At 35.7% G+C, this 18,389-nt stretch overlaps 1 protein-coding gene across 3 annotated transcripts in view; it reads right to left on the reverse strand.

Annotated features, from left to right (window-relative positions):
* The window catches only part of LOC149531719 (ATP binding microtubule motor family protein), a 64,593-nt gene that overhangs the window by 32,113 nt on the left and 14,091 nt on the right, over positions 1 to 18,389 (reverse strand). For all 3 annotated transcript variants that reach the window (XM_089807931.1, XM_089807930.1, XM_089807929.1), the window contains 3 exons: positions 18,048 to 18,089; positions 17,947 to 17,980; positions 17,724 to 17,799 (listed from right to left, as the gene is read on the reverse strand). In XM_089807931.1, coding sequence (XP_089664057.1) covers positions 17,724 to 17,799; positions 17,947 to 17,980; positions 18,048 to 18,089 — 152 coding nt within the window. The remainder of the gene's footprint in view (positions 1 to 17,723; positions 17,800 to 17,946; positions 17,981 to 18,047; positions 18,090 to 18,389) is intronic.

The following is an 18,389-nucleotide window of genomic DNA, read 5'->3' on the forward strand; positions in this document are numbered from 1 at the left end:
AAAACTCCACGTCAGATGGAAAGCACGAAAAACTCCGGGTTGACCATGAGGAGTCCAAATCAAATGCAGGGTCAGATCGAATGCAGAGTCCAAATTGGATGTGGAGCCAACAAAGACTTTTCAACGGTTTTTTGGATTTATTGCGAAATGTTCAGATTAAAGCGCCACAATTTTTTAATTTATTTTGGTGCAGATAAATGCCGCGTTAAATTTGGCAAGGAAATCTGCTCGCAAAATATTGTGAGATCTGCGATATTTCGCCGTTTTTTAGAACTATGGTTCCAGGTATTCGGGATTCTCTGAACAACCAGTTTTGTCAATTTTACATGCATCCAGCATTTTACTAACTGTGATTACATAATTATGTTCTTTAAAGATCTCAAATTGATTGTCTAATTAATTAATTCCACCCCTTCACCATAATGCTTGGTGAATTCCGTGGTATTCGGATTTATGACAATATTTCCATCTTTGTATGGTTTGAATGAATGTATAACATTCTAAGCTAAATTCAATTGCTCACAGCTTTCATAGCATTTCAATCTCTTATATGCATGATTGATACACTCTTATTAATTAAGATTCATCTATAATATAAGAACAATTTCCAATAACTATAAATCTATTACTGTCCACCATATTTCAGTCTGTGTTTATACTAGTTCCATTACATTGGATTTTTCTCATGATTTCATATTCATCACTAGATTGAGTAAAAATGGAATAATTTGGAATCTAAACTTCATTGCATTTCCTTGGTATTCTGGGTTCAATATTTCTCTCTCAGCTATGTATATTCATATCAGAATGAAATTGATTTTATCTAAGATGATAACTTTCTTAAATATTTCTGAGATATTTTTACACATTCCGATATAAAAAGAACTCAAACTTGACTGTAAATCATTGCATTAAACAACATAAACAGTAGTCGGCAAACTTTTCAGGGAAAATGACAAACTTAATAAGGAATATGATAGACTTTACAAGAAGACAACATGCTTAATACATTAATCGCTCTCTAAGAAAACGTCCAACTTAAATAGGAAACAACAACTGTCTTATGCATAAAACCGTATCATTTCATCACACGCCTTGAGAATACAACTTGAACCGATGTAAAAACAAAACAATTTCAAATTGCAAATAAATAGATCAGAAGTCTTACGTGACTCCACCACCTAAAGACTGAGGGTAATTTTGTCCAGCTCTAACCCATGGAAAAGAAGGAAGAGGAAATCAATAATAATGAACTCGGGTTCACTCTGCAAATTATGAGAATATCTAACAAGGGTTTGATTGCCAAGAGAAATGAATTTTGAAAGAGGAAGAAGAAGGATGGATGCCGACAGCCAAGGAAGTCCATAATATAGAGTAAGCCTGTCTCTACGACTACCTATAGTTACAAGATAACCCCTACGAAATCCCAAGATGACCATTTGGATTCCAATTATTAAATGGACTAAGAAAGAAAAGAATAAGTTGGAAAGAATTGAAGATTAAAATTCGAAGATTATAATAATACAATTATTATAATTCGAGCATTATTATAATTATTAAATGATAATGGTGCCAAATCATTTTTTTATATATTTAAATGTACATAATTAAATATTTATTAAAAATAATATAACGAGAGATAAATTAAAATCCTTTAAGATACATTTTATATTTAAACTCAATTAATTTAATTTAATTATTAAATAACTCATACAATTCCTACAGATGTATTCTATTTCAAATCGCTAGGTCCTTTACCCGTCTGCCCAGTGATGGTGATGCCCTGCCTAATTCTTTTTTGACAATGCTTCCACCCCTTTGACATGCTCCCTGCAAGGAATTCCTCTGTAATTAAATTATAAATTATAAAATCATAAATAATCATAACAGTTAACCTTTCATCTTAATTCCATGAATTCGCAATTAATGATCAACTAACATGTCATCTATACTTGAAATCATAATGACCAACTATCTTACCATTTCGCCAAATTATATCAAATTAAACTACCAACTGACTTCATGCGAACCTCAACGGTTATATTTCAAGCTAGGTCAAAAATTGGGATGTAACAGGGTTACTAAACCATTCATCCTTTTCTCCATATTCTCCATTCCAGGTTGAGTGTCCCATAAGACTTGAACCAGTAGGTCCATGGAATTCTGAGGGTTGGCCTCATAGGATAGCTCATTTTCTAAGAAGTCATTGTTCCCATTATTTGCCATAGTGTATGTTTTGTTAAGAAAGAAAATAAATAGTGAGTTCTGTTGGGACTAAAAATTGCATGGTCAATTTTGAGAACCGTTGGTGAAAATCAAGCCCTTGAATGCTTTTAAATGAGATTGTACCCGGTTGTTAGTCTGAGGCCTAAGAGGTGTTTAATGTTTCTAACACCTTTCATTTAGTGCATCTATGTGTTCTATGAAGTTAAACTGACATTTCGAACCATTCTGCGAAGTCCCATTTTGAGCTAGTGTCAAAATTTGCAATTCTGCCCGTGTCAAATAGCAACCAAAGGCCCAGTTTGCATTTGAATATCTTTTACCCAAGAATGTGTCATGGCTCACCACTTTGGAGATGTTTAGTATGCATATCAAAGAACCTATGTTTCAATTTTCAAGTCATTTCGAATCCGTTTGACTAGGTTTTGCACCCCCCAAAGTTGGTCATTTACTGTTTTGTGCATTTGACTAGTTGTTCACAATTCTGGGAAGCCCTGTTCGACCAATCATATCTTTGACCCAGTTGACCCAAATGAAAAAATTCTTTTTGCATTGTGTTCCAGGGGTCAGACACTTCATATGTTCCAATTTTGAGATCATGACGAATCCATTTGATCAATTTGGTAACATGATTAAAAATCCAGTTTATATTATTTTGTTACGGCTAAGGTATCCTGATTGATCCGTACCCCTGTTCGGCACGTTATAACTTTGATCCTGTGATTGGTAAGCCTAAGTGAATTGTACCACTGTGTTGTGTCATGAAAATCCTTAAAGTATGCCAGTTCTTAAGTCATGACGAATCCTTCTACATACTTTCACATGTCCATACATTTGCTAAAAATCACTTTTTGACACATTTGCCAATTAAAATTTCCAAGTGCCTGTTTTCGAAAATTCGCCAAATGTGCCCTGTGATTCGTTATGAGCCCAAAACATGGAATTATATTCTCTTCATGGCAAAGAACTCATATTTTAGTTTTCAAAACCTCAAGTGATCAATAACCCAGTTTACAATGCCAAACCCGAGCCCAGTTTATGTTTTTTAACATTGTTTGCCTGTAGGGTAATTTAAGTATGGATGTTCGGCAATTAAAATCTTTTGACTGGGAATCCATCATGGGTTGAAAATTTGCAGTGTGATAGAGTATGCAGGATTGAACAATCATGCCGATTTTCATGGCCTGGTTACTTGATTGAGTTAGTTTTTTCGGCCACCTGGCAGGCCTTCAGACACAAATTTCACACTAGTGTGGAAATGATTTAAAATGAAATTTTAAATTGATTGTTTTAAATACAATCATTACAATGCTTCACTGTAGTCATTGCGATTATCTTAGTTCACTAAATGTATGAGATTGGACTTTTTCTCAATGATAAAAGAATCAAATAAATGTGAAGGGCTATTTGTTTTGACAATATAATGTTTTAACACAAGAAGAAAACTAAGAAAATGTGCAGAGGCATTGAGCAAAATAGAGAGCTTTCATGCCATAACAGAGGCATCACCAGGAAAAGAGTCATTCATCCAGAGGCAAGGAAGAAGGGAAGCACCAGTTGAGAGTCTCACGTTTTAAATAAGATAACCAGCAAGGAACTCCATGTGTGGAGCAAATCACAGAGCAGCCCACGTTTTTGGGGCATCCATATGTTGCAAGGCGTCCAAAGAGCAGAATAAAGCTTACAAAGGGAAATGCCACTGTCCGAGGCAATAGGAACAGCAAAAGGCTCCACGTTTTGGCACAGGGACCATGAAAAATGCATCTCACACACTGAATGGAGCCCCACAATTAAAAGGCAAGTCCGTGGCAGCAAATAATGCAGCAATGCACGTTTTTGAGAGGGGCCATGTGAGGATAAGTGCAGGAATTTACACAATGGGGAGGCCCATCAGAGATGGCACATGATCCATGTATGAACAAGGGAGCTATTCACTACAACAAAAAAGCATTGAAATTGTTTTATCCCATATTCATTGTGGGAAAGAAGTTTTGATTATTTAAATACAAATCTTTAGCAATGCTTAGTGTCAACAAGACAAAGGCTTTTGTAAAGCCAAAGCTAGTGCAGGTGGGCCCGTGGTTGGCTGGAGACAAGTAAAATTTTGAAGAAAAACGTGCAGACAAAAGGATGACATCAGCAAATCCGACCGGAAAAGTCAAAAATCCGGCAGGTCGCTATGGCGCTTGTCGGAAAATCTCAAAAATCCGACTAGCGACATAGCGAGGTCGCCGGAAAACTCAGGAATCCGGCAAGAGTCAAATCAGCGAATCAGCACGTGACACATGGCGATATGGTCAAACCAAGTTTGACCCGAGTGAAACATACGGTGGAATTTTCAAAGGTTTTAAAAAAATTATTTTTTAAAATTTTTTTCTAAAAGATCAAAGATCACGTGGGGTAGATTTTTTAAATAAATTTTCACTTATCATATAGTTTGAAACTATATAAAAGTTAAAATTTTTGCAAAACTACATGGAAGTCATGAACAGGACTGAGATTTTCAAATGGCAATATCTGGGGCAATTTTTAACCAAATTGGGCACTCCAATATACCATCGGAACCGGGAAGATCTGAATTTTTTGAATTTGAGGTTGGTTCTTGCACAGGTGCTCACCAGTTCGAGTTATAGGTCAATTTGTGTTTCTTGGGGTATTGGCGACAGAATGAGCAGACTTGATTCTAGAGCATCAAAAATTGGTTAGAGGGCAATTTTAAAAGCTTTTCGGGATCTGAATATGGAGAAAAATCAACTCTCAGCAATTTTCTTGCATTTTGGAGGTCACTATGAACTGATTTTCACTTTTTACATTGAGTTCTTTTTTTCATCAAAATCAATTACATTATTTCATCATTAGGTTGCTGAGATATTTGATGCTCTTGAGAGGTAAAATGAAAAGATTTGATTCACCAATTGAGGGGAAAGATTAAAGAGTTGTTTTAACCTATTAAGAAGGTTTTCTAGATAGACAAGTGTCAATTGCAAATCAAATCCGGGAATTGCCTTCTCCATACATATTCTGTCTTCTTCTCTGAAAAAAGGTTGTTGGTTGGTTTTCTTTTTCCAGTTCTTTGAGCTCTGCTCAGGCTGTGAAAGCCACACACCCAGCATATCTCGTATGAACAGCATATGGATTTCATAGATAGTTCTGATACAGTAGTGTGATCTTGTATCTTGTTTTATGCATTCCTAATGTACTTATTTCAAGGAGATAAATACAATGTGCAGAAGGTTTTGAATTTCAATATAATTCTGTCTCCTTTCTTGTTGAATTTGTAATTTTATATGTTCAAGAACAAAGATCTTGAACCTATTTGCAATTGCCCGGTTGTATGTTTGAGGTTTGCTTGCCTTTGACTCAAGGAGTCATATAATTGCTTGTGGTTTCAGACAGGGTTGCAGATTCATTGAGAAGGATGCATGAAAGTATGGGGTTATATTGGATGTTGTTGTCTGATTCATAAGGTGAACAGACCGAACATGAATGTTTCTACATATGCCATATGTTGAGTGATGTTCAAGGATGCATAATTTTGGAGTATATGATTGCCCTAATGGATAAGGCACAAGTCATTTGTAGGATCATTAAGTTTTTGTTGCATATTGGACATGCTGTCTTTTCTCAATATAAATCAATCATTTTCCCTTCATGTTGAAGTGGACATTAAAGTTTAAACCCTCACTCAGTTTATGAATAATATAGGTTTGCACCTAGCTATTGTAGAATCTGTATTGTTTCATAAGCCATTAGGAGATATTAGGGGTTTCAATCTGCTTAATAGATTCAGTGTATGCTGTGATAACTGGTACCATATAAAGAATCTATAGGTTCACCCGCCTAGGTTTTGCAGAGCCTGAAGTGCAGAAGGAGTATAGCCTTATAGTTGGCCTGGTGTCTGAATGGGCATGTTGAAAATGGGAGTTAGCTGCCCCTAGATGTGCTTTGTTCTCATCAGGGTAATTGGAAATGGGTAACATTCTAAAACACCAACAAAATGGCGACTCTGCTGGGGAAGATAAGATGGCAATCCATTTTGTTGAAAGGACAAGAATCTCTGGTGTTCATTGAAAATTTCAGTCCTACTCTTAGTTGGATTTTGCCCATCCGAGTCACCAAAAAAATGGCGACTCTGCTGGGGAGTTGCATATAGAAAGAATAAAAATCTCTGCCATGAAACAGATTGGATATAGCAAATCTAGAGCAAGATGTGTTCCCTTTTCTTTGCTAAAGTTTCATGTTCCCCAGTTAAGCTTTATTCATGATCAGCAGTAGGTTGTAAAATTGGATGAAAATTGTGTTCTATGACTATCATAGGTCTATCTTCAATCAATCTAGTTTGCCAATATTGTTGAGAAAGTTTCAGAGTCAAGAATTCGTTTATAAAGTGTAAATTCTTTTCAGGATGTCAGTGATCTGCAAGTTTCTCCTACATTGAAGGTCTGGTTCAGATTTGTCAAGTGACAAATTATGTTTTATTTCTCACCAAGTGTGAGTGGCGACTCTCAAATCTCTTAGTTGATTTCATTGCAAAATTTTGAAGGACTTTCAGTTGTATGGGCAGATCTGAAGCTTTTGGTAGTTTCTTGAAAAGGAGTTTCAAATTCTTGATAAGTTTTTAAGTGATGGTTGCAATCTGCTGTTATAAATAATTGAAATGTAAAAGTAGATCACAGCAGTGATTATTTTATTCCTCTTGCAAAGAGGTGGCGACTCTACAAAGTTTGATCAATGGTGTGAAGGAATTCCAGTCTTGCACCTGTGCCAAATCAGCAAATCGAAGTTCAGCATCAGCATTGGAGGTATTTTGATTTTCATGCTTCTTTTCATGGAAGTCAAGTGTTTAAAAAAGTTGCCTCTATTCAGTGATTTTCAGCACTAGAAAGAAGAGGTAGAAATTTTGTTTTATAATGGAGTCAGATCTCAGATCTGAGATTAGGTTGCCAAATTCTGAGAGTCTAGAAACTGTGAATAATAACATTGCTATGTTGAATACAATGGTTTACAAAAGGATTATCAATATTATAAGAACTGAAGTAGGCAGTACTCAAGGTCTAAGTGTCGAACAATGTTATTTAAGGCTTAAGTCAGTAATCAGTAAAATGCCTTTTCATTGTAGACCTGAGGAATCTTCACTGCCTAGTGTTTTCCTTGATGTTCTAGTACTTGATTCAGTCAATTGGCCAGCACCTATAAGATTACAAAAGTTTTTACAAATTGAAAGATTCATTCCGGAGATGGAAGATGATGATTACAGATTTCATATTATGTCTCTTGATGATAATGAGTGTGCTGAAAGCCAAGGTAGTAATGAATACAATGAGTCCATAGAGCAAGATAATCTGTCTTCCGATTGTGAAGAGGTGGATTCAAATGTTAATGAATCAGGTAATAGCGATCAGCATGAAAAGGATGGATATAAAAGAGAAGATAAATTAAGTTACAGTACATATGAAGTTGAAGAAAGTTGTAACAACAGTAGATCCAGTGATTGCCATGATAAGAAAGAATGTTGTAATAATTCTGATTTTCCAGATTGTTACACTAAGGATCCTGCTGTTGTAAGTTCTTCATGTTATCCAGATGACAATCACAGCCAGGAGAAGATTTGTGGGGCAGTCTTCTTGAGTTCTGATGAAATCTCTGTTTTGTTGGCTCGTGAGTTTGAAAAGCACGTAAGTATCTCTAAGGATCTTCATATGTTCTCTCATAATACTTTCTCATTCAGTCAAATCAATTCCCCAAAGTTTGATGTAGAAAAAGATCTAGAATCTGAACAATCCTTATCAGATTTTGGAGGTGTAGATGACAGTACCTCAAATGTCTTTGCACATGACAATTTGTTGAATGCTGATTATGTTAATGAAGGGAAGTTTAATGCTGTTTCAGATTCTTTCCATGCTGGTTATGGTACAATAAGTTTTGATTTTTCATATGATGAGGAGGAAAATAGTGAAGGTTGTCAATCAGATTATAGATTTTCTTCATGTGTTGATAAGTCTTGTAAAGATGAGTTCAAGGTGTATTCCAACATTCAGTTTGATGAAGAAAATGATAGTGATCAACATAGTCTAGATCAACATGGGTCATCGAGTTTGACTCAAAAATCACACAGTTAAATCCTGATATTCACATCACAACATAGTCTAGATCAACACTTTCAGAATGAATTTTCATATATGGTGACTAATCAATGTTTTGAGTGTGAAGAGGTTTCAGCGAAAGATAAATCTGATTCAAAGTGTAACATGGTTGCAAGTAGGCAACGATTAGATTTCACATACTCTTCATTTATGGAAGCACAAGGTGAGTTACAATCTGCTCCATGTAACTCGTTGAACGAAATAGAGTACCAAGCTTTTGTGTTTCCGATTAAAGGAATCCATGATTCAATCAGTAGTGATCAGTTTCAGTTTGATATCAGTTGTTATGGTCATGCTGATCCATTTTTTCATAGTGGGCAAGATGAAGAAAGTATGTCTGATTTTTATCCGCACTATGAAGATGATGATAGTTTTGTTTTGCCTATTGAGCTAATTGCAAAAATTGATACGTTGGGTGAAACAAATGATAATGAGAATTTCAGTTTACCTCAGGGACATGTGAATGAGAATCAGGTTTTTGATAGAGGTAAGAAGTTTTGAAAATTTTGGGTAGCCTAGGGTCATCGTGTGTACATAATAGTGTAGTTGTTTCCTTGCTTTCAATAAAGCTGTTCGAGAGAGAAAAGTTTTTGCTGCTTTGGGAATTGTCTACTTCTCCTAGAGATCTAAATCCTTGCCATGCCCACAAGGGACATGCATCCCCAGACAGAGCCACTGTTGGGACTAAAAATTGCATAGTCAATTTTGAGAACCGTTGGTGAAAATCAAGCCCTTAAATGCTTTTAAATGAGATTGTACCCGGTTGTTAGTCTGAGGCCTAAGAGGTGTTTAATGTTTCTAACACCTTTCATTTAGTGCATCTATGTGTTCTATGAAGTTAAACTGACATTTCGAACTATTCTGCGAAGTCCCATTTTGAGCTAGTGTCAAAATTTGCAATTCTACCCAAGTGTCAAATAGCAACCAAAGGCCCAGTTTGCATTTGAATATCTTTTACCCAAGAATGTGTCATGGCTCACCACTTTGGAGATGTTTAGTATGCATATCAAAGAACCTATGTTTCAATTTTCAAGTCATTTCGAATCCGTTTGACTAGGTTTTGCACCCCCCAAAGTTGGTCATTTACTGTTTTGTGCATTTGACTAGTTGTTCACAATTCTGGGAAGCCCTGTTCGACCAATCATATCTTTGACCCAGTTGACCCAAATGAAAAAATTCTTTTTGCATTGTGTTCCAGGGGTCAGACACTTCATATGTTCCAATTTTGAGATCATGACGAATCCATTTGATCAATTTGGTAACATGCTTAAAAATTCAGTTTATATTATTTTGTTACGGCTAAGGTATCCTGATTGATCCGTACCCCTGTTCGGCACGTTATAACTTTGATCCTATGATTGGTAAGCCTAAGTGAATTGTACCATTGTGTTGTGTCATGAAAATCCTTAAAGTATGCCAGTTCTTAAGTCATGACAAATCCTTCTACATACTTTCACATGTCCATACATTTGCTAAAAATCACTTTTTGACACATTTGCCAATTAAAATTTCCAAGTGCCTGTTTTCGGAAATTCGCCAAATGTGCCCTGTGATTCGTCATGAGCCCAAAACATGGAATTATATTCTCTTCATGGCAAAGAACTTATATCCTAGTTTTCAAAACCTCAAGTGATCAATAATCCAGTTTATAATGCCGAACCCGAGCCCAGTTTATGTTTTTTAACATTGTTTGCCTGCAAAGTAATTTAAGTATGGATGTTCGGCAATTAAAATCTTTTGACTGGGAATCCATCATGGGTTGAAAATTTGCAGTGTGATAGAGTATGCAGGATTGAACAATCATGCCAATTTTCATGGCCTGGTTACTTGATTGAGTTAGTTTTTTCGGCCACCTGGCAGGCCTTCAGACACAAATTTCACACTAGTGCGGAAATGATTTAAAATGAAATTTTAAATTGATTGTTTTACATACAATCATTACAATGCTTCACTGTAGTCATTGCCATTATCTTAGTTCACTAAATGTATGAGATTGGACTTTTTCTCAATGATTAAAGAATCAAATAAATGTGAAGGGCTCTTTGTTTTGACAATATAATGTTTTAACACAAGAAGAAAACTAAGAAAATGTGCAGAGGCATTGAGCAAAATAGAGGGCTTTCATGCCATAACAAAGGCATCACCAGGAAAAGAGTCATTCATCCACAGGCAAGGAAGAAGGGAAGCACCAGCTGAGAGTCTCACGTTTTAAATAAGATAACCAGCAAGGAACTCCATGTGTGGAGCAAATCACAGAGCAGCCCACGTTTTTGGGGCATCCATATGTTGCAAGGCGTCCAAAGAGCAGAATAAAGCTTACAAAGGGAAATGCCATTGTCCGAGGCAATAGGAACAGCAAAAGGCTCCACGTTTTGGCACAGGGACCATGAAAAATGCATCTCACACACTGAATGAAGCCCCACAATTAAAAGGCAAGTCCATGGCAGCAAATAATGCAGCAATGCACGTTTTTGAGAGGGGCCATGTGAGGATAAGTGCATGAATTTACACAATGGGGAGGCCCATCAAAGATGGCACATGATCCATGTATGAACAAGGGAGCTATTCACTACAACAAAAAAGCATTGAAATTGTTTTATCCCATATTCATTGTGGGAAAGAAGTTTTGATTATTTAAATACAAATCTTTAGCAATGCTTAGTGTCAACAAGACAAAGGCTTTTGTAAAGCCAAAGCTAGTGCAGGTGGGCCTGTGGTTGGCTGGAGACAAGTAAAATTTTGAAGAAAAATGTGCAGACAAAAGGATGACGTCAACAAATCCGACCGGAAAAGTCAAAAATCCGGCAGGTCGCTATGGCGCTTGCCGGAAAATCTCAAAAAATCCGGCAGGTCGCTATGGCGCTTGCCGGAAAATCTCAAAAAATCCGGCTAGCGATATAGCGAGGTCGCCGGAAAACTCAGGAATCCGGCAAGAGTCAAATCAGCGAATCAGCACGTGACACATGGCGATATGGTCAAACCAAGTTTGACCCGAGTGAAACATATGGTGGAATTTTCAAAGGTTTTAAAAAAATTATTTTTTTAAATTTTTTTCTAAAAGATCACGTGGGGTAGATTTTTTAAATAAATTTTCACTTATCATATAGTTTGAAACTATATAAAAGTTAAAATTTTTGCAAAACTACATGGAAGTCATGAACAAGACTGAGATTTTCAAAAGGCAATATCTGGGGCAATTTTTAACCAAATTGGGCACTCCAATATACCATCGGAACCGGGAAGATCTGAATTTTTCGAATTTGAGGTTGGTTCTTGCACAGGTGCTCACCAGTTCGAGTTATAGGTCAATTTGTGTTTCTTGGGATATTGGCGACAGAATGAGCAGACTTGATTCTGGAGCATCAAAAATTAGTTAGAGGGCAATTTTAAAAGCTTTTCGAGATCTGAATATGGAGAAAAATCAACTCTCAGCAGTTTTCTTGCATTTTGGAGGTCACTATGAACTGATTTTCACTTTTTACATTGAGTTCTTTTATTTCATCAAAATCAGTTACATTATTTCATCATTAGGTTGCTGAGATATTTGATGCTCTTGAGAGGTAAAATGAAAAGATTTGATTCACCAGTTGAGGGGAAAGATTAAAGAGTTGTTTTAACCTATTAAGAAGGTTTTCCAGATCGACAAGTGTCAATTGCAAATCAAATCCGGGAATTGCCTTCTCCATACATATTCTGTCTTCTTCTCTAAAAAAAGGTTGTTGGTTGGTTTTTTTTTTCCAGTTCTTTGAGCTCTGCTCAGGCTGTGAAAGCCACACACCCAGCATATCTCGTATGAACAGCATATGGATTTCATAGATAGTTCTGATACAGTAGTGTGATCTTGTATCTTGTTTTATGCATTCCTAATGTACTTATTTCAAGGAGATAAATACAATGTGCAGAAGGTTTTGAATTTCAATATAATTCTGTCTCCTTTCTTGTTGAATTTGTAATTTTATATTTTCAAGAACAAAGATCTTGAACCTATTTGCAATTGCCCGGTTGTATGTTTGAGGTTTGCTTGCCTTTGACTCAAGGAGTCATATAATTGCTTGTGGTTTCAGACAGGGTTGCAGATTCATTGAGAAGGATGCGTGAAAGTATGGGGTTATATTGGATGTTGTTGTCTGATTCATAAGGTGAACAGACCGAACATGAATGTTTCTACATATGCCATATGTTGAGTGATGTTCAAGGATGCATAATTTTGGAGTATAGGATTGCCCTAATGGATAAGGCACTGGTCATTTGTAGGATCATTAAGTTTTTGTTGCATATTGGACATGCTGTCTTTTCTCAATATAAATCAATCATTTTCCCTTCATGTTGAAGTGGACATTAAAGTTTAAACCCTCACTCAGTTTATGAATAATATAGGTTTGCACCTAGCTATTGTAGAATCTGTGTTGTTTCATAAGCCATTAGGAGATATTAGGGGTTTCAATCTGCTTAATAGATTCAGTGTATGCTTTGATAACTGGTACCATATAAAGAATCTATAGGTTCACCCGCCTAGGTTTTGCAGAGCCTGAAGTGCAGAAGGAGTATAGCCTTATAGTTGGCCTGGTGTCTGAATGGGCATGTTGAAAATGGGAGTTAGCTGCCCCTAGATGTGCTTTGTTCTCATCAGGGTAATTGGAAATGGGTAACATTCTAAAACACCAACAAGTTCATTTATTAGTTAAACATTCATGTATATGTTTGTTAATGAAAAACAAGAATTTTATTGCTTACTAGAAGGGACAAAATATAAAATTTAGAAGATTCCAATAATTCTTGTTATTTAAAAAAAATGGATTTATATTGCGCCCACAACTTATTTAAAAAAATTCTCACTACTATGAGTACAAAATTTTAACATAGCTCTTTAAGGAAATCAAACACCCTATCCCTAGGCATTATGCATGTTTCCTTCCTTGGGCGTATCCTTCCCTTTACAAGATACATGATACATCATAAGTGGATCTGCTTGTTTAGCATTCCAAGTTTGGATAAGTTGGGTTCTCATGATTGCCTCCCTGGCAAGAGTCCACCTAACTCTTTCCTTCTTGATCTAGGGCAAGGCATGGGCTAGAGTCTCATCATCTTTAGGCATGGAACAATGAGAGAGTCAAATTTTAGCATGTTCTTAATCATAAAGAATAATATAGGGTGATGGGGTTTCTTTCAAGGTGCAATTTGGATTTTCATGCTATCCAATTCAACATTTCATTTTCAGCTTCCATGAAAACTACAATGAACCCAAGGTTCAGTGTCGAACCTAGAGCTTTGACACCATATGTTATATACTATTATTCCTGGCCTTAACTAACAACTATTAAATTATTAAACATAGTTACTTTTCATATTCACTAGCATGAGAAGACAATTATAACATTTAATTTACATAGTCATGTGAAAAGAGGTTAACGGAATTCTAGATAGTTGCCCTTATCAACAAAACGAAGGACAGTAATTTAAATACTTAACTAATTGAATTGAAAATACTGAAAAATTATATTACATCAGCAACTAACTATAACATATTCAACTGAACTTGAAGAATATAGAAGTGGAATACCTAGTAAATGAGGAAGGCATGAATACAGATCCATTCTATGTTGAGCAAGTCTTGGCATCGGGTGAAGATGAGAAGTGTTGTCAAAGGCTTAACCTCTCAACCGTAGACCCTAAGTATCCCCACACAATCTCAATTGAGAAAGGCCCTCCTACACAAGATAAGGCACGGGAACAACCATGTCTTGCCACTGAGCATCCCGGTGTTAGAGTCTCATCTTCACAGTCGGCTAGGCTGTGAACTTCTTTTATCAACCCATCCATCTGACTGCAAGCTATCCTAACCTTTAGTGATAGTAGAAACACCATATGTCACTAAACCTATCCTAGCCAAGGATTTACATGGACACCATGTGCCCGATCACCCACAACTCGACTTGACAACAAGACCATACCCATTTCCTACCATGAGATGACTTGGTTTAGATTTAGATATTAAGTTATTTTTAATGTTTATCAGGTTCTGATGTAACTTCATTTCTTGAAGGAATTCTCTACAGTTATCAATCTACACTTCTCATCTCGACCATACGTGCTCATCCTGGATGATCCTAGGTGTGACTATCCTTTATTCTTAGTTCTAATTTCCTTTACAATCATTGAAATTTTTTGCACAAGAAGGGGACTAGCACGGAAGCAAAATAATATGAATTTTTTTTTGGATAACTACATCTTCTCCTTGAGAAAAGCTTCCTTTGTCTCAAAGGCCTATGGAACCATACCCCTGTACAAGAGAAGTATCACACATGACATTATTAAATTATGGACAGAGTGATCAAGAGATTATAATTGAAAGACTACTAGCCATGCTTGCAGAAAACGTGCATTAAAAATTTGTCATGGAAGATTGGGCAGGCTACAAAAATATCATTATGGTTTATGATCTGATATTTATTGAAATACTTAATCAGCATGCACATGAACAGTCCCTTAACATCACTAGTTGTGAACATTTGTGACTCTGCAATGATATCGCTACCAATCTGACCTTAAGAAGCTGGCCAATAATATGTAAGAGTAGAATTGTATGAAACAGTAAAGCTAGAAAAGGTGTTACCAGGCATGACCTGTGATGAGTGAAATCTTAGACTCTCTTGCTATGATCAAGTCTTCCCACGAGCCTCTGGAGTTATAATGAAAGTCGCTACTAGTTCCACGCCAATGTATAGGGAGATGGATGTATCACCGCGGCTGGAATAGCTTAGCAAGATAACAAAATATGAAAATGGAGACAGTAACTTGCACACTGTCAATAGGATTCCTAGAGAGAGGGAGAAGGAGAGAATGGAGTGTGTGTGGCATTGGGAAGAAAAATCATATATTGCTTTAATGCTCAATATCTCTTGAAGGAGTTACAGTTCTTGGAAGCTTAGCAAGGTGGCAGCAGTTATAAAATGCGTCTATTCAAAATTATAAAGAAAAAAGAAGGTGGCGGCATTACATGTTTGAGCTTAAGTTGAAAAAAAACTTAAGGGTGGTGATATACCCCATAATATTTTAAATTGACAACAAAAGTCATAATAAAGATAAAAGAATCCTTCCCCATGAATTATTTTAATAAAACTGTAGTATCTGCATACGGTTGCACAAATTATATAGATGTATATATGTATACACATTATATTTGAATATGCGTAATACTACATATTCGTCATATCTTAAATATACGTATACGTACATATATGTGTACGTAGCACATGCAATCTTACATAAATACTATGGTGGTATTAGAGTAATTCATGTCTGAGAAGGGAAAAATTCCAGTACATCCAACTAGTTGGTACAAAGGTAACAACTGATTTATTTCATTTATTATTTAGAGGTATATTTGGTTTCAACCTAGTTAGCTTATGGTGGATGCCTAGTATACTCTTGTTGCCTTGCTCGCTTTTTCCCTAACCAAGGTGGCTTAGGTTCATACCTGATGGCTCAGTAGCAGTAGGTGGGTGCCCTCGTACCCTATTCCCTCTTTGACAATGCTCCACCCCCCTTGCCGCATTGACAGGGTGAAAGCATTGGTCTTTCAAAAGAAATCTAATCATAATTATTAACTAGCTTGATTAACCATCAAGAAACATCACAACGACAAACCACATCTTCATTTTCACAAGACATATAACAAATAAGAAACATTCCCTTTCATGTGAAAAACAAAGGCAAATGTAGCAACTAATCTAATCATCCATTTCGAATTATCCTAAATATTATTAATTATATTAAAAGTGATGGGATGTAATAGAAACAATACAATGAAGTAACCATGACATAAGTTTTAGGTTTAAAAAAGACCCTTTCTGAGACAATTAAAACTTCCAAAATTTTAGAACTTGTAACAAACCATATTATTGTAGAAATAGGCACCAATTTGTACTTGAAGTCTATGTCACAGGATTTGCTGAATTTCATCCATGAAGTTCAAATTTTAGTGAACTTATACCCTTTCCGAACTTCATCCGAATGTTATGATATTTAATATAATGGTGTTATATATAATATATATAAAACTTTGATATAATACTGAGTTATTTAGTTTAATATTTAGCAATGTCAAACTATTTTGACAATTTTGTGGATATATTAATTATATTTTTAAAATAAATAAATTTATATAAGTTAAATTTAATGTCGAATTTTTTCCAAATTTTTACCCTTTGCCAAATTTCACCCGAATTTTATGATCCACGAACTCAAATTCGAATTCGAACATTGTGACTTAGCCTGAAGTCTAGTCAAATACAAATTATAAATGACAATACCCTTACCAAATAAACTATTTTTATCTTGATTTTTGTTTGTTCATGCTAGAGCCTTACAAGTAAAAGGGATGTGAAGAAATAAGCAAGATTTCAAGAACCCTTTCCTTGTATGCATGCAGTTCATTTGATTGTCACTATGCTAATATTTGTGTCCTATTCAAAATCCAATGAACATTGACATGGATACCCACTAGGTCTTGTAGAGTTTAAACTGCAGGAGAGATCCAGCTATAAGTCATTCGTTGGCCCATCCTCTCAGTGATCAAAAACATCGAGATTCACAAACTCTTAGGATCCCTGAAAATAAGTTGGAGAACTAACAATAAACTTGCAATTTCCTTTTGTTTGAGCTTAAAAACTCTACTTTCAGCTGCATTCTGAACATCACAAAAGCCAATTATTATAAGAGTGTCTCATCGCCACCAAGCAATCCTTATGTAGCCAGCACCTTGCAGGCCAGAGATGTTGGGGAGATTGCTAGTTAACTGTCGGCAACCAAAAACAAATTCACAGGTAGAACATTTTTTGGAAGTAGAAAGTTAAGATACTTTAATGATATAAAAAATTGAACATACATTTTGGTATCAAATTTCTTCATTATTACAAATTTTTCAAAGTGTCAAGTGAACCAGATTTACCTATGGTAACCAATTTATATTTTCAGGAGCTCCAAACCACTCAGATTGGTCATCAACAACTACCATAGTCCCATCTATCTTGCAAACTAAGAGGTAACAAGAACAACTGGACTGCAACCAATAACCATGGGGATGCAATTGCTTCAACAGATAATGCAACCAAAGCAAATGATGATGTAACTCAAGAATCACATCAGCTTTGTGAAACATGAGTATGATTGTAATTTTTATGGAGTGATTTTAATTCAAACGCATGGGATATTCAAACATTCCTCATGGAATTGGAATAGGTTGAAAAAAATTAGCCTGTTGTTCTCTCTAACACACGAAGGAATAATAAATTAAAGAGGGTATATTCAACAGAAATACACCTGCTATAAATTTGAAAACTGAATTCTTGTCATTACCTTCTGTCTTCAGTGTTTGTCTGATGGATCGTCACAAGGAAAACACAATGGCTTCTGCTACTTGTGGAGTTCATTTCTGGTCAATCAAATTAAGCGACCACAAATATAAAGTGTATAAGATTTCTCAGAAGAACCAAACCACATCAAACCTTTCTTGTTTGTATTTCCTGCAGCTTTTATATCTATACAGGAAACATAAACTGAAAATGGTAGAAATGGATACGGGTCTCTCCAACTGCTCTGTTGGCAATGCCTTCCTGCAGCTAAAATTTTAGTACTTTGGCAATAAAATTAAGTGTACACTTTTGGGATGTCATTGCTTACAGATATATGCTTGAGTGTTTCTTGTACATTTTGGACATAGATCTGTGACAGAAGATAATGAATAAGAAATCATCGTTAGAAAAACTAAAAATGCTAATTGAGTTAAATAGTGTGTTTGCCTACAATTGGGGATTTAGAAGAATAATCCAATTCAATCAACTACTCCAGTTTCAAATAATGACTGATTAAAAGAATCTTTCCATTCTTCTTCTATAATTAAAAGTTTAAAACTTAAAGTTCTCATCATGTGATGATGGATCATCATTATGTCATCATAAAAGCCCATATTTACCACAATTCCTTTCTAAATGGGCACTATTCATTACCAAAGAAACTTGAAAT

Source organism: Cupressus sempervirens, chromosome 11 (assembly GCF_028749045.1).
Source record: "Cupressus sempervirens isolate cs-2001-9-10 chromosome 11, ASM2874904v1, whole genome shotgun sequence".
Taxonomy (NCBI): Eukaryota; Viridiplantae; Streptophyta; class Pinopsida; order Cupressales; family Cupressaceae; genus Cupressus; species Cupressus sempervirens.